General features: G+C 43.4%; 2 protein-coding genes across 2 annotated transcripts; one reads left to right on the top strand and one right to left on the bottom strand.

Moving 5' to 3' along the window:
- Positions 1 to 105: 105 nt before the first annotated feature.
- On the bottom strand, positions 106 to 19,614 carry cmtr2 (cap methyltransferase 2). The gene is made up of 3 exons (XM_047362219.1): positions 19,540 to 19,614; positions 3,737 to 4,996; positions 106 to 2,303 (listed from the first exon to the last, which is right to left on the bottom strand). The coding sequence occupies exons 2-3, from the start codon at positions 4,985 to 4,987 to the stop codon at positions 1,269 to 1,271; spliced, it is 2,286 nt and encodes a 761-aa protein (XP_047218175.1). The 5' UTR covers positions 4,988 to 4,996; positions 19,540 to 19,614; the 3' UTR covers positions 106 to 1,268.
- Positions 6,789 to 11,098, top strand: LOC124866618. The gene is given in 4 exon segments (XM_047362497.1): positions 6,789 to 7,246; positions 7,333 to 8,207; positions 8,385 to 9,366; positions 9,368 to 11,098. Coding segments are annotated over 4 exon segments (3,750 nt in total). The 3' UTR covers positions 10,803 to 11,098.
- Positions 19,615 to 25,131: the final 5,517 nt, after the last annotated feature.

Raw genomic sequence — 25,131 nt, forward strand, 5'->3', positions numbered from 1 at the left:
ATGCTAAGGTAAAAAAGTATACTGAGCTAAATCTTCAGTCCACTGTGTACTTTGCACAAGGACCACTGGTTCAGTTCTGAATCATAAACAAAAACATTAAAAAGATTAAATTTGATGGTTTTATTTCACCAGTCTCAGCACTTTTTTCCGGTGCACGTTTTTTAAAAGAATGTAGGTTATGCAGACTTTTGCAAAATAGAATAAACTAAACAAAGCTATAAGAACACAGACTTTCATGATAAATAAAACATTAGTGCACTTCGTCTCCCCCCGGGCATGAAAAACAGAAATTAAAAGCATTAACAGGAATTTAGCTTCAACATCCATAACGGCCATTAGATCCTCAGCATCGTGGGATAAAATAATTCATTACAAAACAACGAGCACTTCAGGGGAAACTCAAAACCTCTACGACTGTTTGGTGCCGAGGCTTGGATAAATGATTATTCAGCTCCCTTCAAATCCTCAGACTTTAATCACAGATCAGTTCTGCTGATCATGTTCTGCATGTAATCTGCATTTTCATGCACTGCAGGTTTTTATTGTCAGTTTGCTCTTCGCCTACAGGTTTCTCAGAAACTGTACACAAACAAGGAGTAAATCAAATGTATAAGGCTAATTCATTTGGCACATGGGGGACGGGGGCCCAAACATCAGGAGCAGACGTTCTCAGATAACTTAAATCAATCACAGATTATTATTTACTAATTAAACAAAGTCTGTATTTAGGGACTCAGCGGCTTAGCAACATAATTGTTTCAGATCTCATTTGTCTGAATGGAATAAAGACCTATCTTCCCAAACACCTGAGCAGAACCACAGGCTGATCAGCACCATGCCGCAGTAATTTATGCAAAAGGAGCCCTGACCAGGTTTTGAGTATATTTATGTATTAACAACCCTTTTTTATTGGTCTTATGTAATATTCTAATTTTGTGAGAAACCTAATTTTGCCTGTTCATTAGTTCTGTCATAACCATCAAAATGAACAGAAATAAATGCTGTAAATATAGAACCCTCTACATGTTTTTTTTTATTTTTATTTTTTTATAAATTACACAAATAAAGGTACATTTCAATACTCTAATTTTCTGAGGTAAGAGTTTAATTTTGTTCGTCTGTTTGTTGGTCTTGTTTTTAAGAGAGTGAGATAGTTATTGCGGAGTGATGTTCAGATTGGATATCCTGATATCAGCATAAAGTCAGTCTCCTCAGCAGCTCCTGCCTCAGAAATGATAACATGCATCCTGGACTCACCCCTTACTGCTCTATGATTGCATGAGGAGGTGCAGCTTCTGCTGGGTGATTTCAGAGTTCATGGTCCAGAGGAACTGTGTCAGTCCTCCTTTGAGCAGCTCCTCCATGGGAACAAATTGCAGTACCTGTCTGTCACCTGGCTGTGATTGTTTATTACCCATCAGCTGATGGATGCTGCTCTGCACATTAGTTAGAACCGGGAGCATTGGGGCAGCTGCTTCGGGGCAGAAACCGACACACATTAGCAAGGCCCCAACCCCACCCGAAGGGGGTGGACACCTGTATGAGACGGAGCGGAAACAGGCATGCAGGCAGAACACCACGGCTGCAGTGACTCGAGTGAGGGCAGAAAACACCGGCAGCAGCAGGCCATCCCCAGCACTCAGGGTTTGGAGGGAAAACATGATGCAGCCTAGAAGCTGGTGCTGGTACAGAGGCTCTCCATCATGCAGCAGGATGCAGCCTCTTTGAGGAAATGAAGGCTCTTCGCTGAATGTTAAAACTAAATCATCCACTTGGCCCTCACCGGCAGCCCATGCTGAGCGGCTGCTGAACACCATACACAGTTTCTTCTTTTTGTTCCCCTCAGAGCCTTTGAGAATGCAAATACCTGCAGCTTCAGACAAAACGGAGGCTGTGCAAGCCACACTGCAGGAGTGACAGGGAGTCACAAGAGTCCAGTCTACCGCTGCATCCAGCAGGGCTTCGTTTAGGTGGTTCAACAGTCCTAAGTCACAGAATGGAGAGTTTCTGACAGCAGGCAGCGCAGCTCCAATTATAACATACCATGAATCTACATGGCAGCTGGACCGGGGTCCTTCTAACACGCAGCCCATCCCTCTGTCCTCAGTGCAGTGACTCTGTATCAACGTAGCATGGCAGCTCACCCCAATTCTTTCCCTCCAGCTCAGGTTCTGCAGCTCTCTCCGCTCATTGAATGAGCCCGTTTGCTTCTTCTGGCCCAAAGGTCGACCTGCAGAAACACTGCAGCAGGCAGGGCTCACCGTGTTCCGAGAAATCCACCGGTTTCTGGGAAGAAAGCTCACCTAGCACACAGAAACACTCAAATTAAGTTTATATCCTGATGTGACAGCACAGACCCAGCAGAATCTAAACATATTTTCTACGTGGCTTTAAAGGGTGATACAAATAACGAGTAGAGCTGCACAATAAATTAAATTCCAATATCAATGTGTGCAAATGCATTTATATACAAATAATAAACTGAATATACAGTATGTTTAAAAGCACAGTTAAACCTTTCAGCCAACGTGCACTTTGATGGCAAATTTTATTTCCTGAAAAAGAAGTGATAAAACATCTTGTTGGTTGTACTGTTTTGGATTCACTGGATGTAATGCTGTCTTAGTTCTGCATGCAATTTAGAGCATTTTAAAGTTCTTTAATATATTTTCCTAATTTCTTTCTTAAATACATTTTTATTTGTTTATTGCTATTACAATGTAGCAATGACCATGTAATAAATATATAAAGGCTCAAATAAAATAAAGTCTGTAGTTATAGAGCCTTAAAGTTATTGAAGAAACATGTCACCTATAAGGCCTTTTCTTAGAAATCGTCTGCCCAGCACGGCAGCCTCATTACGTGGGAGAACAGGACACAGAAGGCTGCAAACTTAGCAGCTGAACACCTGATTCAAAGTAATACTTGTAATGCACACAGATAGGTGGTGTTATTTTCCCAAAATTTCCATGGACCTCAAGGTTCTCTACAATTTCCTGTCAGCTCTGCTTCAGCTCATTCTTCCATAGTGTGTTCAACCACCTCTGTCGCACCAGTTTTCGATGCGAAGAAAGATGTTTTCTGGACCTACATGTGACCAGTTTAAATCTTCTCTTCAGCCTCTGTATTGACGATCTGTGAACTATTTTAAAGGCTGCAATGATTCATAGGTTAGGTAATTTACAAATGTTGCTTCATCATCATAGACATTCTTATGTTATTTAGTAATAAACCTAAAATGTGATCCCACATTAGCATGGTGCCCTGGCTGTTTATACCCCTGTCCTACCCTCACTACAGTCCTACTGAATGACAGATAATAGAACAAAACTTCTACATAGCAGGAATGGAAACAGAAGACATGATATTAGAGATTCACCGAAAATCAGACAAATTTCAGCTTCATCGTCCCTGACCACCGACTGGCCGGCCGCTAACTAAAGATCAAAATCTTTCCTCAATCAATGAATTGAATTGTGGTAACAGAACCACTCTTCAGTGTGGATGCTGTTGCAAAGTGAAAAAGTATCAAGGTTAGCAACAGCAATCAGTGTCTAAACTAATGTCAGGGGTATTAAAGAGGTGCAAATAGCTATTTTTTAAAGTAACTATTTTTCTATAACATCACAAGTCTGCAGTTCATTCAGGCTGCAAAAGAGTAAAAGACAGCAATGCTTTCAGCAGGTAGGAAGGCTGATCAGCTCAGATATTTAATAAACATATGAAAACATCTTACCTGAAAGCGCTGCAGGTACTCATCCACAATACAGTCTCTGATGTGGTCGAGCCGCTGCCTCTGCTCTGTGCTCATACCATCAAATAGTCGCAGGTTCTCACCGATGGTCTCCACCTGCAGAGCGTGAAAGTAGGAGCACAACTCATCGTGCTGCTTGAGAAACGTCTCTGGGATAACCGAGCTGGGGAAAAGAGCTTCTCTGTCTGCCAGATTTGGTCCATAATTACGGATCAGTTTGGAGAGCAGAGGCCTCATGGCTTCCTTACTCTCATAGTTCAGACACACCACATAAACCTCGGAGTTTCCTGCTTTGCTGGTGGCAGGTTTGAAAATGCTGACGGCGTGGAAGCAGCAGTTTAGCAGGTAGAGTAAGCAGACAGAGGAGTGTTCATACAGGGTAAACATCTTCAGTACAAAGGAACCACCGGGGCCTAGAAGGAGCAGTGCTGCTGTGACCTCGCAGTAATGCAGCGACGCCACCAGCGCCTCCTGCTCGTCAGGGTTCTCCTGACAGTCAAAGCTTCCGTCTGCCGTCACTAAATCCACTCTGTGCATGTTGGACACAAACACCCGCAGGTCCAGCAGGTGCTTCTGAAGCATGATGTTCCCCGTGTTGTCTGAGCCGAAAAACCACCATGGCAGCGTGTTGGCGATTAACCGGTCATCAGCGATGGTCGTGCTCCCACCGTTGGCCTCATGGTATGGGTTAAGGGTGTTGGCGACCCAGCCCCAGTCACAGTAGCGTGTGGACTCATTGGTTTTCATGTAGTGATTCAGAGCGGTTATAAAGGCTCCTGGAGCCTCACACAGATGGACAGAGTTCAGCTCCCCGCTCCGAAGAGCCTCCTCTGGAAGAAGGTTAAAAGTTCCCAGGATCTCGTAGAACTTGCACCAGGCCTGGGTGCAGATCTCCGCGTTGGCAGCAGAGCGAACAGCAGCAATCACTTTCCCGGCTCGGTTCGTGGAGTTGGTGTGCTGATGCCACACTTGTATGTTCTTGTCACTGAGCTGGTTCTTCACTGCATTCAGTGACGCCTTTAGCTCGTGCAGATGTCGGTGCTCCTCTGTCGGGTGTTTGAGAGCAATATTTGGGTCGGGAAGCCTCCATTTCTCACTGATCGGCTTCCTGTAAGTTTTAACTTTGTTGAATAGACCCTGAATCTCTGCCTGTGTTTCAGGGTCAGACGGCACCACGCTGCTGTAGTGCTGCTGCTTGCTGACCTTCCTTCTTGAGCCATTGCCCGAGCTCATCCTCCAGACCTGCAGAGTAAGGTATGGTAAGGTAAGTTTATTTATATAGCGCTTTTCAGCAACGAGACACTCAAAGTGCTGTACATACAATTAAAATACAATCACAAAGAAAATAAACACAGATACAGACACAGAAAAACAAATCAAATGATAAAATCAAACAACAGAGGTAATTTAAAAAAGTAAAATAAAATAAAGAGAATAGAATGATGGACAAGAAAATGAAAGGAAAATTGGACTGAAAAGGTAACTAATCATGCTTAAATGGCACAGTCAAAGGCCACTCTAAACAAATAAGTTTTTAATCTTGATTTAAAGCAACTTAGAGTTTCGGCGCTTTTACAGTTTTCTGGCAGTTTATTACATATTAGTGGAGCATAAGAACTAAAAGCTGCTTCTCCATGTTTAGTTCTGGGTATGCGGAGTATTTAAGCGAGATGACCTGAGAGGTCTGGGTGGTTGATACACTGACAACAAGTCTGTAATGTATTTTGATGCTAAGCCATTCAGTGATTTATAGACTAACAGAAGTATTTTAAAGTCTATTGTCTGAGCTACAAGGAGCCAGTGTAAGGACTTTAGAACCGGGGTGATGTGCTCCACTTTCTTAGTTCTAGTGAGGACACGGGCCGCAGCATTCTGGATCAACTGCAGCTGTCTGATCGACTTTTTAGGCAGACCTGTGAAGACACCGTTGATGTAATCAATTCTACTAAAGATGAACGCATGAATTAGTTTTTCAAGGTCCTGCTGAAACATTAGTCCTTTAATCCTGGAGATGTTCTTTAGGTGATAGAAGGCCGACCTTGTTACTGTCTTTATGTGTCTCTGAAGGTTCAGGTCTGAGTCCATCACTACACCCAGGTTTCAAGCCTGACTGGTGGTTTCTAGCTGTATTAACTGAAGCTGTATGCTAACTTTTAAACGCTCTTCCTTTGGTCCAAAGATTCTTACTTCAGTTTTGTTTTAATTCAGCTGAAGAAAATTTAGGCACATCCTTGCATTGATTTCTTCTAAGCATTTACCCAGCGCTTGAATGGGTTCATAGTCACCTGGTGACATCGTAACGTATAGCTATGTGTTGTCTGCATAGTTATGATAACTTACGTTGTTGTTTATTAAAATCAAAGTTAGGGGGAGCATGTAGATATTGAATAGGAGGGGCACTAAGATGGACCCTTGGGGAACGCCACATGTGATTTTTGTGCTCTCTGATGTAAAGTTACCTACTGACACAAAAAAGTCCCTGTCCTTCAAGTAGGATTTAAACCAGTTGAGTGCTGTACCAGAAAGGCCGACCCAGTTTTCCAGGCGCTCTAATAAAATGAAGTGACCAACAGTGTCGGATGCTGCACTAAGGTCCAATAATACCAGCCCTGTGGTTCTCTTTCAACATTCGTTTCGGTATCTCACTATGGGACACGCCTCCAGCGCCTGTCCCCCAGAAGCTCTATTACATTACGCCAGTCTTGACTGGCAGGCGGAAGTGACGTCCGCTCCCATGGGAGGACTTCCTCCCAGTATAAAAGTCGACGTCACGTAGGTGATCTTCAGTCTAACACCTCTTCTCGCTCCCAGAAGCACCTCTCAGACGGTCATTACAGTAACTTGAGCTAGCTTAACTGTTCACAGAGCGAGCTAACAACTCGGTCGCCGAGTGCTTCTCAATAACTGTGCTCGACTGTTCTGAGTCCCTTTCAACGCTGGTCTGTCGCCAAACAGCAGCGCTGCAATTGGTCACCAAACTAGCTGCAACCTTAACGGAGCTTAAGAAGTTGTGTAACTTGCACTCGTTCTCACCATGAACAGAGTCAAGCCACCATCTAGAACCTGCACATGTGGCAATCTCATAGCTGGGGCAGATACCCACTCTGAATGCGCTTCGTGTCTGGGGCTGCAACATGCCCAGGACGCGTTGGCGTCACCGGCGAGCTGCGAGCACTGTGCACGGCTCTCCCTTAAGTCTCGTCGGCGCAGGCTAGCACGCCAAGCTAGCCTGTCGGAGGTTGATCCTATGATGGGGGTAGCCAATCCCCCGCCACCGGAGCTTCCTGGTACTGATGAGAGAGAGCCCACTTTGGCTGGAGCCAGTTGGGGTGATCAGCTCGACGCTGTCGCGCCACTGACTGACCCAGAAGAAGACGAGGCCGCACTTCCAGGTTTCAGTACTCTTGCTAATGCCGAGTCCGAATCTGAAATGGAGTCCATCAGTCTCGGGTCTGACGACGACGAGCTGGACTGCGGGCCTTATGCCATCCAGTCGGTTGCAAAGCCCTCGGTGACGGATGACACCAGCCCTGCGGTTCCCCAAACCCGACTGCAACGGACCTGCATGATGTCTGCAGAAGGGCAGCAAAGAAGCTGGGCATCGAGTGGCCGGAAACCCTCACCGAAACTACCACATCTCGATATGTGGGGAAGCGGCTTCCGAGAGCCAAATCTTCCGGCAGACAGCTGTTGCCGGTCTTTCCCGAGTGCCTCGAGGAAGCGACCCGGTCCTGGAGCAATCCTCTCACCGTCAAGAACCTCGCCCTGGGAGGGTCGGCTCTGGACTGGACGGGCATGGAGGCCGGTGGTTTTTCACATCTGCTTCCCGTAGAACCTCTGCTGGCATCTCACCTGCACCCATTGCAAAAGTCAGCCATGACAGCGGCAGGACCCACCCTTCCCTTCAAAGCTGACTCTTTTCAGTCCACTCTGAATGAGAAAAGCTACAAGGCGGTGGCTGCATCTGTTAAAGCCTTAAACGCTTCATCTCTTCTCCTCGCTTACCAAGCGGAATTACAGGAGCAGATGACTGGCACACCGATGGCCGATTTGTGGGACGAGTTATGCGTGGTGACAGACCTATGCCTGCGTCTCCACAGAAGTGCTGTCCAAGCATCCGGGAGAGCCATGGCCCTGATGGTCACTCAGGAGAGAGCTAGATGGCTGAACCTGTCTAGCCTGTCTCAGAGGGAAAAGAACCAGCTCCTCGACACCCCCGTGGACCCGAAGAGCTTATTCGGACCCACTGTGGCAGCCATGCAAAAACGCTGTGAGGAAAAGAAGAGGGAAGGTGAAGCACTAAAGCTGTGTCTGCCCAGGAAAGCGCAGCCTCCTCCCCCTCCAGCACCCCGTGTGACGTTCGCTCAAGCGGCGGCTCGACCGGCCTACTGCATCCCCAAACGCCAGCCTCAGCTGCAGTCAGCGGACCGTGGGAAACAAACCGAGCTCAAAGGTGCTTGGGGAAGGAAGCCATTCGCTCCCCCGACGACGCCAGGAAACCAAGCGACCCCTTCCGCTCCTGTGAGCGCAAAGAAAAAGAGGCGCGCTACCTAGGGAGCCGTCTTCGGGGTGGGAGAGCAGGATCTGCCAGACACCTGCACCCCCCCTACCAGGACACATCCTGTCCCAGTTCGAGTTCTGAACGCCACGTTCAAGGCAACTCAAACGGCCTGCAGAGCCGACGTTGGAGCTCATCGTTCAGAGCCGATCGAAGCGGAGGAGGATCAAAGCCACCGAGAGCTCAGTGGAGCCGCAGCTGTGGCCAGAAAGCACACACCAGTGCACAAACACATGCCAGTGTCTAAAAACACGACCTTCCCCCTTCACAACATGTTCAATAAAGTTGTTTTCTGGCACGCATCCAGGCCTGGAGCCGAGGGCGCAGCCACAACAAAAAAACATGAAAAATATGTTAAAAATAACACAAGGACAGGACATGGCCAGCTGCACATGAGGCCACAAGGGGGAGCTCTCGCTCCAGCTTTGGCACAGCGGCAGGCTGGAGCTCCCGCTCCACCCTTGCCACAGCTGCACATGAGGCCTCAAGGGGGAGCTCTCACCCTACCTCTAGCACAGCTGGCTGTTTTTTCTGTGGAAGAAGCAGACCTGGGACGAGCGCAGCTGGCAGTTGTAGCGGAACAGCAGATCCCTCAGCCGGTGTTGCGCAGTGTTTACACGGAAGCACCTTTAGGTCCACTGGCAAACAACACTCAGCTGTGGCGAGCGTGTGGAGCATCAGATTGGGTGATAAAGACTGTATCCAAGGGATACAGGCTCCAATTTGTGACAGCCCCACCCCGTTTCAAGGGCATAGTACAGTCATACGCCCGGGGAGAGTCCGCTCGCGTCCTGCAAGAGGAAATAATTTCCCTGCAGCACAAAAGAGCTGTCCGGCTGGTACCGCAGGAGCAAAGCAGAGACGGGTTTTACTCCAGATACTTTCTCGTGCCGAAAAGGGGCAGGGGTCTGCGACCGATATTGGATCTGCGGGCTCTGAACACATATCTGAGACGGTATTCGTTCAGGATGCTAACACACGCAGCTCTGATAAAGTTTGCGCGTCAAGGAGACTGGTTTGTCTCCATAGACTTGAAAGACGCATATTTCCATATCCCCTCACAGAAAATACCTCAGATTTGCGTTTCAGGGAGAGATATACGAGTACCTGGTACTTCCTTTTGGCCTCTCACTGAGCCCACGTGTGTTCGTGAAATGCACCGAGGCAGCCATCGCGCCTCTGAGGGAAAGGGGGATGCGTCTGGCGACGTATATAGACGATTGGCTGATTGCAGCTCAGTCTTTAGAGGAGCTCAGGACGCATGCCGAGATGCTTACTTTAAATCTGACAGCCCTGGGATTCACAATAAACTGGGAAAAGAGCATTTTAACCCCAGTACAAACAATCACCTTCATTGGCCTGTCCCTGAATTCAGTCGAGTTCAGAGCGCGCCTCTCAGCGGAACGAGTAAAAGCCTTTCAGGCTTGTCTGGCATTCTTTCGCAGAGGCACACAGGTGAAATTCAGGTTATGCCTCAGACTGCTGGGTCTGATGGCGTCTGCGCTGGCGGTCATCACACTCGGCCGTCTACACATGCGCCCGTTTCAAAGGTGGGTGGCGTCACTCAGCTTGAGCCCCACAAGCCATGCTCAACGCAGCGTCCTGGTTTCTCTCATATGTGCACGCGCGCTGACCCCGTGGAAGCGTCCCGGTTTTCTCAACACCGGCGTTACCATGGGAACCATCCTGACGAGGAAGGTAATTACCACAGATGCCTCGCTGACAGGCTGGGGAGCCACTCACGAGGGGATGATGGTAAACGATGTTTGGAGTCCACAAACACAGACAGCTCACATAAATTGTCTGGAACTCCTGGCCGTGATGCTGGCACTGAGACACTTTCTGCCCTTTATCAAAGGGCACCATGTTTTGGCTAGAACGGACAACACAACAGTGGTTGCTTACATCAACAGACAGGGGGGTCTGCGCTCACGTCATTTACACGAGCTGGCATACAGACTGATAATCTGGACCAGCTCACACTTGCTGTCGCTAAGAGCGACTCACGTGCCAGGGGTAATGAACAGAGGCGCGGATCTGCTGTCAAGGGGCAATCCCCGCTACAAAGAGTGGAAACTCCACAGCGAGGTGATGACCCAGATATGGAAGAGGTACGGCCGAGCGGAGGTCGACCTCTTCGCATCAGGGGAAAATGCTCAGTGTCCGATGTTTTTCTCACTGACAGAGCAACAAGCTCCGCTTGGGCTGGATGCTCTAGCGCACAAATGGCCGCCGGCCCTACTGTACGCCTTTCCCCTGCTGGAACTGATCATTCCTACTCTCGCCAGGGTGCGAGAGGGAAAACACTCACTCATTCTGATAGCTCCCCGCTGGCCAGGGAAACATTGGCTAGTGGAGATTTTTCAGATGCTACACGGCGAGCCATGGTGGCTTCCCCTCCGCAGAGATCTCCTGATGCAGGCACGCGGAGAAATATTTCATCCGCATCCAGAGCGCATGGCCCTATGGGCCTGGCCTGTGAGGGGTTAAATCTGGCTGCCAGTGGGCTTCCCCAGAGCGTTATTGACACAATTCAAAATGCAAGGGCCATTTCCACGCGTAACGTGTATGAGGGTAAATGGCAGGCATTCGTGGGTTGGTGCGCAAAACCTATGGTGAGCGTAATGCAAAGCCCTGTGTCGGACGTTTTAACTTTTCTGCAGGCACTGTTGGATAAAGGCTTGGCTTTTTCCACTGTGAAGGTGTACCTGGCTGCTATTTCAGCCTGTCACGTTGGCTTTGGTGACAAAACAGTGGGGCAGCACCCCCTGGTGTGTCAATTCATGAAAGGTGCCTCACTCCTTCATGGGATTTACCTATGGTACTCGATGCGTTGTCACGTGCACCGTTCGAAACGTTGCAGCAGGTTGAGCTCAATGTGCTTTCCTTTAAAACGGCCTTATTGATTGCTCTGGTTTCTGCTAAGCGTGTGAGTGACATTCAAGCGCTCTCAGTTAACCCGTCCTGCATGCAGGTCTGCGGGCTCATTCCACTCGTGGTGTGGCCTCATCCTGGGCATTGTTCCAGGGTATACCTGTGGAGGAAATATGTGAGGCTGCCAACTGGGCGACCCCTCACACCTTCACTAGGTTCTATAAACTGGATGTCACCAGGCCCACACTGGCTCACACGGTTCTGGTTGTGGGTTCCACATTGCCATGAATGCAAGATGCAATCTGTTGGTTTTCGAGTGAGCTTATCTGGCAATATGGGAGCAGAAATATCCCATAGTGAGATACCGAAACGAATGTTGAAAGAGAACTTTAGGTTAAGGATTTAACCCCGGTTCTCTGAAACATGAGTGAGGTATCTCACCAGATCACCCTCCTTGCAGGGAGCGAGGAAGAGGTGTGCTTATTAAACTGAAGATCACCTACGTGACGTCGACTTTTATACTGGGAGGAAGTCCTCCCATGGGAGCGGACGTCACTTCCGCCTGCCAGTCAAGACTGGCGTAATGTAATAGAGCTTCTGGGGGACAGGCGCTGGAGGCGTGTCCCATAGTGAGATTCCTCACTCATGTTTCAGAGAACCGGGGTTAAATCCTTAACCTAAAGTTCTTCCACAGTCTGCATTTATACGGATGTCATTGAACACCTTGACAAGAGCAGTCTCTGTACTGTGGTGAGCAGGAAGCCTGACTGGAAGACATCGAAGCGGTTGGTCGTTGTTAGGAAGTTGTTTAACTGCTGAAACACAGCTTTTTCTTTTAACTTACTGATGAAGGGGATGTTTGATATAGGCCTGTAGTTCTGTAGTAGCAGCTTGTCCAAGTTGCTCTTTTTTAATAGAGGTTTGATAATTGCTTTTTTTAGTGCCTGGGGGAAAACACCTGACAAAAGGGACGTGTTTATTATTTGTGTTAAATCAGATGTTATTACAGGCAAAGCTTTCTTAAGGAAAGCTGTGGGTAAAAGATCGAGACAGCAGGAAGAAGAGCTTAGTTGGTGAACAATTTCTTCTAAGATTTTGTAGTTTATCTGGTGAAATTGGGAAATCTTTGTCATAATCAGTTCTAGTTGGAGACAACATTGGTCCTGGAGTTGATGTGGATGTGCTGACTGCCCCTCTGATCTTTTGTTTTTTTCAGTGAAGAAGTTACCAAATTCATTGCAGGGCCTGGTAGAGTGGAGTTCAGATGCTACAGTTACAGGAGGGTTTGTTAGCCTGTCGACCGTGGCAAATAATGCACGAGCATTGTTAATGTTTTTGCTGATGATCTCAGAAAAGGATTCCCTTGCATTTTTCAGTTGTAGGTTATATATGTATAATCTTTCTTTATAGACAATATAGTGAACCTGGAGTCCAGTCTTTCGCCACCTGCGTTCAGCTTTTAGACACTCCTTTTTTTCACTTCTAACTGGTGGAGCACTTCTCCATGGAGACATTTTCTTCCAAGAAACGACTTTCACTAATTGGAGCAATTGAATCAATGATGTCCGAGATTTTTGAATGAAAGTTATCTACCAGCTCATCTACAGTGTTACAGGGCAAAGTAGAGGTAGAAGAGTAAATCTGGTTAAAGGTTTCAGCAGCACCGTCCTTAAAGATGCAATTTCTTATCATGTCTCTTTGGCAAACTGAGTCATTGCAGATGATGCTTTCAAAAATAACAGAAAAGTGGTCAGATAGGGCAACATTAGTTAGATACCTTGGAAATGTTTAAACCCTTAGTGATGATCAAGTCCAAAATATGTCCCAGTTTGTGCGTTTGCTGTTTAACATGTTGAGTCAAACCAAAATTTCTAAAAGTGTCACATAGATCTATTGTACTTTTGTCTTCAGGATTGTCCATGTGAATGTGGAAGTCTCCCACAATAATTAAACAGTCATAGTCAACACATATCACAGATAAAAGCTCATTAAAATCACTGATAAAGTTTGTTTTGGACTTAGGAGGCCTATAAATATTCAAGAACATGGTTCGGACCGGGCTCTTTACCTGGAGAGCCAAATATTCAAAAGAGTCAAATTTGCCCATAAATATTTTTTTACACTCTAATAAATCTTTAAACAAAGTGGCCACCACTCCACCTTTTCTTTGCTGTCTGCTCTCACAAAGAAAATTGTAGTTCGGAGGCGTCGCCTCTATCAGAATGGGAGCTTCATTAAATTAATGTAACCATGTTTCTGTTAAAAACATAACATCAAGATCGTGGTCAGTTATGAAGTCATTGATTAAAAATCATTTTCCTGACAGAGATCTAATGTTCAGTAAAGCCAGTTTATATGACTTAGTTGTTGATATTAACTCTGTGTCTGGTTGTACCTGACAGTTTATGGCTTTTGTTGATTGTTTATTACTGTCTCTTATCCTTTTGGTTTTGTTCTTTCTGTCACGTAAAAGCACAAAGATTTTACAACTATCTACTATAAGGGGCCCGAGTTTTTCCTGGACATGTTCTTTTCTGATAGAGTTACCACTGGGGCCCAGACTGTATCACAGAGAAGTGATTTGAAGGTCCTTATTAGGAGGAGATAGATTAGAAGGTGGTGGGGCTCTGCGGTATTTGGAAGATGTTGGTTTAGTAGCAGGGCCTCGGCCACGGGGGGTGTTGAATGGAGAAGATGTCAGAGCCATTTGGGTCCCGATTTTAAGAGTTCCTTTCATTTTATCAGAATCCAGTAAAGCAAAAAGCGGGCTCAGTGGGGAGATGGGAGAGTTCCGTGCGGTCTGGGTCGGGGTCTGGGGTGAGGGGGGTTTACCGGGGGTGTCGGTCTGGGTCTGGGTTTGGGGGGATGGGGGTATAATGGGGTATCCACTTCTCCTGTGGATTTCGACGGGGAGACCTTTTGTGATTACCTCTCTTTCTCAGCCAACTAGCCGATTGTTTCTGCTGGAGCTGTTTGAGGCAGCGTTATCATTGTTGTTGATACTCCATGTTCTCTGCTGAAGGTCAAAGCTGCTCATGGATTATTTACTGAATAGAAGAGATTAGATGTGAGACGTCTGGCTCCTGGCTTGTTCAAACAGAAACCATCGTGCTTGAGGAGTTCTCTTTTTTCCCAAAAAATATTAAAGTTGTCGATGAAGTTCACAGGTGTAGTAGCACATGTTTTTTTCAACCACTTATTAATCATCAGAAGTCTGGAAAAAACCTCATCTCCACAGAAAATCGGTGCAAAGGGTCCGCTGAGAAACACCTTGATATTGAGACCTCCAACAATATTCAGAAGACAAGTGAAATCCTCCTTCAGTCTTTCTGACTTTTTCTTAGCCACGTCATCCATGGCTCCACAGTATATAATAAGGTTTTCTAGAGACGGGCGCTTTTCTGTCATTGCAAGAATATTCTCTGAGATATCAGAGACCACGTTACTGGTACCAATCATAACTTCTGTGTTTTTCTTGTTGCAGAAGTTTTTAATCCCATCCACAGCTGTGTTGGCCACTATTAGGGTTCTTGGTCTGGTGGGGCGCTTTTTCTTTGGCAGCTTAGGAGAAGACTGTTTAGAATGAAGGTTGTTCTCAAACCTTTTATTGTTCTCAGAAGATGGATCATTTTCCTGGTTTTCATTCTGTAGTGGAGCAAATCTGTTTTGGAGGAGAATACCATTATTTCCAGCTGTCTCACTTCTATCAGTTGTTGTGACAGCAGCTCGCTGTCAAAGTCTCCTTTTCCCAGGGGAAACGGGGACATTTCTCTGTAATTCTAGCCATTCTAATTTATTTAATTGATGAGATCTTCCAGTGAGTCGTCCACCTTGATTTTTTTGGGCATGCACCTAAAACATGCCAGGGCGGTCTGCTGGTAGGTTTATTCTCAGTGTTCTGATTGGTGGCTGAGTTGTTGAGCTGGCTGTCACTGTTTGGGATCACAGGCAAAGTTGAATCATTGTTGTCCCCCATATTCACCACCACATTCACTTTTAGTCGATTAATTTTCATCTCCAAAACAGCCAATTTCTGTAAAAGTTTGTCGAAGTCCTCTGTGTTGAAAGGAGGCATTTTGTGCTGATTAGCTGGCGTCAAGCTGGTGTCCTTCTTTCAAGTTCGATTATAAAAACATCAAAGTCCTTTAAAAAAAATATATAAATAATAATAATAATAATAATCCTTGGGAGTCGCTGGTAAGAAGTTGTTTTAGTCCAATATTTCCGTAATTTTGGCTAAGAGATAAAAAGTTAGGAGGAAAAGAATGCAAGCAAGCAGGGAGCTTAGGAGAAAAGCGTCTGAGCAGGCAGAGAGGCGAAAGCAAAAACATTGTTGGAATTATGTTGATTAAAATCCACACACATTCAAACTATTTATGTAAAATAAACTGGAACCTTTAGTATAGGTCAGGCACATTTGACTTCACCAAAAACCTAGAAAAAAAAAAATCTTAAATCAAATCAATTAGTCATGCAAACGTATTTAGATTGACCCTAAATACGAGCCATTCGCTCAGCAGACATTAGTTTCTGCTCTAGCTTTTGTCAATTAAGGTTATTTTTTCTTAAGTTTTATCCTTAAGTTTATTATTTCTCACTCTAGTATTATATTAGACCAAATATGTCCTACCAAAACTACTTATATTTGCTAAATGCCAGAATATTCAGATTTTTTTTATTACTTTGTTTAAATTTAAATATTTGCGGAGTTCTGAATTTTATATACACTACTATTACTTTGCCTTTAAACAGTTTGGTTAAATTCAGATGGTGATGTCATGGCTTTATAAATTTCAGATTATTTTACAGATTATTTCCCAGCATCGGATAGAGAATTGCAGACCTCCACACCTCTGGTTCATCCTTGGGTATAACATCCAGATGCCAGACATGAAGAAGCCATGTCTCCAAAAGCAACAGAAAAAGTCAGACTGCTGTTCTCAAATGCAATGTTTGTAGACAAGTCTTACAGAATATGAAACTAAAACTGAAGAGTCTGGCCATAGCTCCTCACTTTGGAATGTGGACCCGATCCTTGCCTACAAACCTCGGATCTGCAGAACCAAACCCATCTAGGTTTGGACTGAAGATGCCTGGTCAGCCTCACAGGACTGCTTTAAGTACACAGACTGGGGAGTGTTCAAAGAGGATGCTGATCTGGAGGAATACTCATCATCTGGCTGTCCTATATTCACTTTTGCAGTCCTACCCACAAAAATGATCCATCACAGCCTATATTCAGAATCATAAGCAGCTTGACCAGCAGCTCAGCCATGACCCAGCTCTCCTTGACACCTTAAACAGCTTCTTTGCATGCTTTGACACTGCAAGCAGCAGAAGGACTGAACAACCACCTCAGCCAGAGGTGCAGCACCAGCCTCTCATCCTGCAGCTGCACCAAGTGACCGCCAATATGCATGAGATCAACATCAACATGGCTGCAGGTCCAGAAATGGTGTCAGGTCGGTAGGCGTGCTGCAAAGGTGCGTTCTCAGCCCTGTCCTCTTTATCCTATTCACACATGACTGCTCTGATATTCACAAAACAAACATGGTTGATAAGTTTGCAGATGACAACTGTGGTGGGTCTCATATCCAACAATGATGAGACCCACTACAGACAGGAGGTGCACGATCTGACTGAGTGGTGTTCCAGGAACAACCTCGTCCTGAACACCAGAAAGACCAATTAAGTCATAGTGGATTACAGGAGGTCCAGGAAGACTGAACACGCTCCTCCCTGCATATAGGGGAAGGCAGTGGAGCGTGTGGACAGCATAAAGTTCCTGGACATTCATCTCTTCTGACCTCTCCTGGACTGAGCACACCTCCCACCTGGTAAAGAAGGCCCAACAATGGCTCTTCTTTCTCAGAAAGCATACTGGACTCTCTACTCAGCTGCTCACAAACCTTCACAAGGACACAACTGAAAGCATCCTGTGCCTCAGTGTGACAGTGTGGTATGGGAGCTGCATAGCACAGGACCTAGCACGGGTGGTGAGGACAGCACAGAGGATTGTGGGATGTTGTATACCGGATCTGGACTCGATTTATGCTGCACAAGTCCAGAAAAGGGCCAAACTCATTGCTACAGACCCCACCCACCCAGACAATGCACTGTTTGTCACACGTCCATCAGGAAAACGATTTAGAAACATCACATCAAAAACAAATAGACTCAGAAACAGTTCCCTTTCCTTAAGCGGTGAAGGCAATTGTCCCCCTGCAGGCAGACACTAAACATCCCTGCTGACAATCAGACCACCAGCCCATCTCAGACTGTTTCAGCACAAGCTTCGCTTTATGTAAATCCTAAATACTAAATGCCACATTCAATGTGCATATGTTCTCCTTTTCTGCGTTCAGTGTTTTAAAATCTTGTAATTGTCTGTAACCTACAGGTGTATCTTTTTATCCGGGTCTCAGCTGAATGTCATTACAGTGACATAATGATGATAAAGAATCTTACATCTTGAATAATTACAGTTGTTCCATTAAGAGGAAAAAGGAGGAAGCTTGCAATCCCAACTGTAAGGTACAGGGGTGGCAGCATCATGGTGCGGGGCTGCTTTGCTTCAAGGGGACTGGTGGGTTTGTTGTTATGCTGTGAAATCCACATAAATTTCTCTATATTTCCACTTTTATTTGCCTGTCACTTTGCTGTTGGTACACCTGAATTTCCCCACTGAGGGACAATAAAGGTTTCTATTTCTATTGTATTTATGTCAGAAAAGTGGCCCAAGTTAGAGCTTTACAGTGTTATTGTCTCAAATATGAGCAAAGGATTACTCAATTCTTAAGAGAATCTTCCATGTCATGAATTTACAAAGCAATTTCTTACTTGAAGAATAAAATTAACCCAGCTAATTCTCAGCTTGTTTGCACATTTTAGATGACAGCCTGGGCAGAAGGAGGTTTTTCTGGGTCATGTCTTGATACGCCTGTGGTGTCTCTCTGATAGATGGCAATGCACTGAACGAAACAGCTAATGACGGAAAACTCATCTGAAATCTGTGGTGGATCAAACTCATTAGCACCACTGTTAGGTAGGAAAGTCACCTGCTCTCTCTGACACTCAGAACACATGCCACTAAAATATATATTTCCTGTATAAGAGGCAAGTTAATTGAATCTGATCATTTACAGCCAAACAAAATGGTCTGGAAATTACAATATTTTTTGCATTACAGTTTTACTGATTAGGCATTTAGCTGCCTTTGAAGACAAAAATGGTGATTCTGAACTGCTTTTTTACAAGACTTTCGCTTTGCACACAGATTAGTACACAGATTCAACTTGTATGTCATTTAATGTCAGTATAAATACAGCTGTGAAGGCCACAGAGTTTTGTTAGCGAACATCAGAGAAGAAACTGCCTCTAAGCAGCATGATGCTGCCACCACCGTGTTGTAGCATGTGGATGGGGTGTTCAAGGTGATGCGAAGCGTTAGTCATCTATATAAAGTGTATAACAGTGAAGCAAACAGCATACATGGGCACGCCACATTTTTCATATTTTAGTTTGTAAAATATGTTGTAAAAACATAGATCCTTTTCATTCCACTTCACAAAAATTAGATACTTTACATTGGTCCATCCCCTTAAATCCAAATAAAATACACTAAAGTGTATGGGTGTAATGTGAAAGACTTAAAGGGGTGTGTATACGTTCACTGGGTTCTGTAATTTATGTTTCCTGACATTATTATTCAGACGTTTGGCAGAGTTTTTAAATCGGGAAAATGCTTGGCGAATACAAATGTAGATAGGTGATAAGATGGTTGTGATGGGACTGACATGTTAACCTACAATCATTTGCTTGCGAGACTTTACTGATTACTCGTCTTTCCAGGCCATTCATTATATTTCGCTGTTTGCACTAAAATATTCTGAGAAATACACTGTTTTGCAAATATAATAAGGTGATCGAGATGCAGCTGCGTATTTAGGGTTGTGAGGACAATGAAAAAATGTCATAATTACAATGTGTGACATCAAAGTTTTTCCTACGCTGGATTGTTTAAAAGCATTGTCTTCAAACCCCGAACTTTAACTGAATCACATTTCTCTGACACCGAGTTTAAAACTTTGTTCCCTCAGAGAAACCACTTTATATTTGTGCTGTGTGTCAATTTGGGCCAAAGCCAGCTGAAATCAGCGAGCACTGTTCTTCTTCTACTGTTTTCATGGAGGTTAGCAAACAACTTTTTCGTGCACTACCGACACCTTCTAGATTGTAGTATGGATCAGAGGCTGTCGTACCAGCATTATATTCTTTTTAAAATTCCAGTTTCTTTCAAAAAATAAAAGATAACAGCAAAAACTATATTCCCCGATGATAAACAAACACTCACCGAGCTGATGTGCACCAACGAAACGGAACAGACCGCCAACGTGACTTTAAATATCCCGTGCGCATGCGTGAAACTAAGCGGATGTAGTTCTTAAAGGAGCAGCCCTGGGATTGACGAGTTAAAAATTATTTATACCCGTGTCAGAGTTACATTTTAAATAATTTCATTCATTCACGCAAGAAGTTTTGCTCTGATAGGAAATGAGACACACGTCTAACAAAAGACAATACAATTATACTAAAGCAGTATCAATTGTGATTGTTGTTTCACTTTTTAATAAAAAAATAGTATGTCCAAAATAATTTATACCCTTCTCAATAGATAGATAGATAGATAGATAGATAGATAGATAGATAGATAGATAGATAGATAGATAGATAGATAGATAGATAGATAGATAGATAGATAGATAGATAGATAGATAGATAGATAGATAGATAGATAGATAGATAGATAGATAGATAGATAGATAGATAGATAGATAGATAGATAGATAGATAGATAGATAGATAGATAGATAGATAGATAGATAGATGTTCCATGGGTAATGTTATATTTTTGCACTTCTACAAGACTTAGTAGGATATAATGAGAACTGATAACATATATCACCCCAGAATTTCATGCAACATTTCATTCAATGTCTTGTTTCATATAAAAGAAAATGTAATGGTAGCTATCAGTTGTTGCTGAAGTTTAAGATTAGACTAGATTTTGTGTCCTGTCTGAGAAGTGAAATCCTGCATTCAGCCTCTCTATGTGTGATGTGTCATGCCACACTTGTTTATTTTACAGAGCATTCGTATATAGCATTGTCCCTTCAGTAGATATGTTTTATGGTAGCTGGTCCGCTGATGACACTGCCATGTTGAGGCAGATGCTTTGCCAGATGCTGTGCAACTTTTAAAGAAACAAACTAAGAAAGATAGAGAAGTGAGTCCTTTTCCTGAAGAATTGTTTAGACTGATTAAATATACTTCAATGATCCAATAAAATTATATATTGTGAATTTAATTATTTAAGCTGACATTGAAGGCGTAATGTGAAAACTAAATAAATGTGGAACAGCCACCTCTTCTTTTTAGGATAAATGCTGAGGGTGACAGTCATATTCTAACTGACTAGATGAGGGAGCAGAGTAAGAATAAACAGCAATCACTTTGAACATCTGTTCTCTGTCACAATGATGCTAGCGAGTCACTCTCTCTCCCTCTACAGCTGCTGCCTGACAACAAACTCTCTTCAAGCCTTTCCCAGTCACAACATGCATCTTCTGAAAATTGACAGAAATAAGATCAACCTCTGAATTGGAAGAAGATATATCTGCCACATCACATCTGGAGTTGTGGATGCAGAAAATAATTTACAATGTAAACAGACACAAATTATTTGCAGTAACATTCATAGCTTCTAAAGTTGTCACCACTTGGTTTTTTTTTAAGGCTAACTACAAAACAAGAAAAAGAAAACATCTTAAGAAAAACATCCGATAAAGCTATGCTGACATAACCTTGGTCTGCCTGGGAAAATAACTCTTTGTGGAAAACAAAAATTGCTACATTGAAAGTTATAAAGAAAATATACCATCTAATAGCACATTTTGTAGGGGAGAAAATACCGCAAATCAAGAAGGTCCAAAGACTCAGTTTTGTAAGTGTACACACAAATGTTTTTAATTTCTTCAAAAACCACATTTTATTTGATCTGTGTAGGGCCTAACCATGGGAGGGGAAAAAAAGGACTGAACTACACACAGACAACAAGAGACTAAACTGAATTACCCTTTTGGGATAAACAAAGTAATTTGAATTGAATAAAATAAAAAACTCTAAATCCCAGAATTCACAGTTTTAACCCATTCTCATGCACAGCAGGAGTTCTGACCCACTTTCCTGCCATAAATGTTTTAAATCGCCATCTTAGCAGTCCATAACCCCGCTCAAAAATCAGTCACGGTGATGAATCAACATTAGGAATCAGTTGACCAACAGGCTATTGATCTCTATTTCAGCAAATTATTTTTAAAACATTATTTTATTAAAATTAGGTTTTATTGACCCTTCTGCTCTGCATTGTGAAATGGTTGTTTGAACACATACCATTTATTGTTCTTAATTAGTTTCAAACCTAATTTGGCCTCATTCTAATTCCTCAAAACAAGCATTTGTTCTTAAACATACTTACACACTGTGCTGTGATATCATTGAATCGATTTATTGGTTTCAGTTTTATTCTTTTGTCTCTTTTTCATGGTTTAAAGTGATTGGAATACTAGAATTTGTTATGATTTGGGGTTGTTTGGTTTTTGGTTGCGGGATTTTCCTCATATGTTTCTCACAGTTAAGGTTTTGAATCATGCTTCTGTTTATTATTTTCCTGGTCATGCTTTATTTTTTGTCTTCTAGTTCATGTTTTGTCAAGTTAGGTTTTTGGATCTGGTTAGGCTTTAGTTTCATATTTTTCTAGTTATGTTTCTATTAGTTTGTATCCTTGAATTTCTGTTTTGCTCCAGTCACATTGTGTTCTGTCCTGTCTGTTAATTAACTTTATTCGGTTCACCTGCACTAAGCAAATCAGTCTCCTCTTTTCACCTGGTTCTTGGTCCATATATACACTTCTGTTCTGTTCATTCCTCGCGGAAACATTTCGGATCATATCACCCTGTTTTCAGCCAGTAGTTTCGGATCATGCCATGCCTGTCTCGCCTGCCTGTTCACTGTTTTGTTCTTGCCTCCTCTAGTGAGTGAGTTTTTGTTTTTTCCAAGATTAAATCTTTACTTACCGTCATGCTGCCTGCTTGTCTGCATTCCGGGGTCCTTGGTTACGCTGCACCTGACAGAATTCAATGATTTGGTGGTGTGACAAAATACTTTTGGCAGTATAATGTAGTAATTTAGTTGAATGCTTTTAATGAGTATGTTGAGAGAAGCATTTTCTTTTGAAGTTGAAGTTTTGTCTTAATAAATTCTTGCATTTGGAGAGAAGTTGTTTGTGTTTATTCTGCATAAGCATGTAATGCTTGCTGTTTGAGAACTCTAGCAAATTCACTCCTTCTATAATACCACATCTCACCAGGCAGCTATTAATAAAACAATGACTGACCTTCATCTCCAGATTTCTTCAGACACCTGAAGGTTTTGGGTCACAACTGACTGGTATTTGGAGCAGTTCATAATTTCATCCACCTTGACAAAAACGTTGGCTTTATCCAAACAAAAGTGTTGTGGAATTTTCTTATCAAAGTGGGTAGAAGTTGACTCATAACAAGAGAAAATCCGGACTTTGTCTTAATAAGTTTTATTCAAAGGCATTCAGCGTTTGAATGACTCTGTCACCAAGCAAGTCAGTTGAAACAGAGCCCCGATCAACATTTACACACAGTATTTATACCAGAACATGACAGTGTTATCTCAACTGCAAAGAGTTTTAGAAATATGGCCCCTAGACCCTCCCCGGGTCAGAGTTAACAAAGTTATTTATGAGGCCACCCATCTACCTTCCCTTGAAATATACACTTCAGGAAGGGTTAACCATGAAACTCTCCAGCATTTGAATTTAGAGTTCATCTGCTAATAAAAACAGAACACTAATCAAACACAGAGGTCAGAGGTGAGAGGTAGATGGAAGGTCACCTGTGAGTGATACAACACAGAAACAAATGAGAGAGGTGAAGGGAATATCAGAGCATTTTAAAATAATTTTCCATCACACTCCTTTCTTCTGATTACAAGATAATCACAAAACTAAAAGAAAATTCTACAAAACCATCACCCAAGGAAAAATGACCTCCACCAACCGGTTATCTGGAAAGAAAGTAGCTAGAGCATAAGTAGTATCAATAGGAACTGGTACCAAAAATGGTTGATCATTAATAGCACGTGGAATCAAACAACAAACATAGCAACTATCATTTCTCATCTTCCTCACGGTTTGATGCATCAGTTGCCACCAGACATTATCAGCATGATCATAGTAGTCAGAAAAGTGATGGATCTCTCTTCGAATCCGCTGATGAGTATTATTAGCACAATTCCTCAAATTAGCCCTACATTGTCTTTGCTGTACCTTTTCCCAAATGAACACAAGAGTTATAAAAATACTTGAAATACCAATCATTAGCATCAGAACAGACAATCTTCCATTTAACTGCATCGTGACCTTGAAGTGGAATGTCCTTTCTTCTGGTACTGAAAGCAAACAGTTTTTTCTCAAAGAAAACAAATTATAAACAACTTTAAAAAAAATAATAATAATAAAAAAAAATCCTGCTGCCTCTCCTGAGTGGCTTCTGCGCTTCAAGCTGCCCTGTTACCAGTCTGGTACAGGTGGGCGGTCGTAGGAAGCTCCTCTAGAAATATATTTAGAAACAGGAACTCTAACCTGCTGGAAGTCAGGCTTCCATAGTCCAACTTATGATTTCTAACTTTCAGGCAATGCGATGGCCTTAAGTAGATTCTGAAATAACGTTGCACTGCCCAAGGGATTATTGTGCCCTTGTAAGAACAATGTTCTTCAACCACCTCTTCAATCACTCGCCAGTGATCAGCTTACAGTTCTTTATCTTGTGGTGGTCCGCTGTCCTCACACCTTTCAGGCCGTGGATGATCCAGTTAGAAGATGACTCGTGTCCTGGAAGCCAGATGAAGCTGGAGGAGCTGGAGCTTTCCTGCAGCTTTCCTGCAGCTTTCCTGGGTGTCTAGTAGGATCTGATATGGGCCATTCCAGCGCCTGGACTTCCTGTGTTTTCTCCTAAATTCTCTGACCAGAATCCAGTCGCCAGGAATAAAGGACTGGAGGGTGGAAGTGGCTGTTTCTGGTAATGCAGCCTTCACCGTCTGTGAAACTTGAGAAAACACAGTGGACAGGTTTTGACAGTAAAACAACATCCTATCTTCACACAAAGATGTGGAAGAAAATTATCTTGGCAATATCCCCATGTCCAAAATAGGAGACCTGCCACACAGCACTTCAAAAGGACTGAGATTTGCCTGTGTCCTTTGTCTCAATCTCATATAAGTGAGAACAATAGGTAGAGCCTTCACAACACTTGGCTAACTTTCAATTCAAAGTCCCATTCTCAAACCTAAGTGCTTAACTACATGAACTTCATCAAAACATCCAACAAAATCAAAAGAATTGATCTTCTGACTTCACCTGATATACTAGCAATGACCATCAGCTAAATATTCTGAATATCAAAAATGTGACATGATGTTTGAGGAAGGTCTGATTACAGGTCAACATTTCATAGTTTCAGAAAACCCAAAAAGAATTTCAAAAATGGTCTAATCTGTGGAGATGTAAAATTTCACAAAAAATCAACACCATAATTTCAGAGAGGTTATCAGAATGTGGTCTTAGGGAGCTATGCACCATTTATATAAACAAAGTACAACGTCTCTCTCGCATTGTCACTAAGTCCTCACTGGAGGTCTGAGCTACCCTTTTTCCCATGAGTGCTACAACTTTTGGAACCCCATGTTACTTTATTCTGACATTCCCCTCTTCTGGTGCAGGGACCAACCCATGCGACAATCCAGCAAAAAGTTTGTACAAAAATGTTCTAGTAACCAAGATCACATAACCTAGAAC

This window comes from Girardinichthys multiradiatus, chromosome 4 (genome assembly GCF_021462225.1).
Source record: "Girardinichthys multiradiatus isolate DD_20200921_A chromosome 4, DD_fGirMul_XY1, whole genome shotgun sequence".
NCBI classification, from domain to species: Eukaryota; Metazoa; Chordata; class Actinopteri; order Cyprinodontiformes; family Goodeidae; genus Girardinichthys; species Girardinichthys multiradiatus.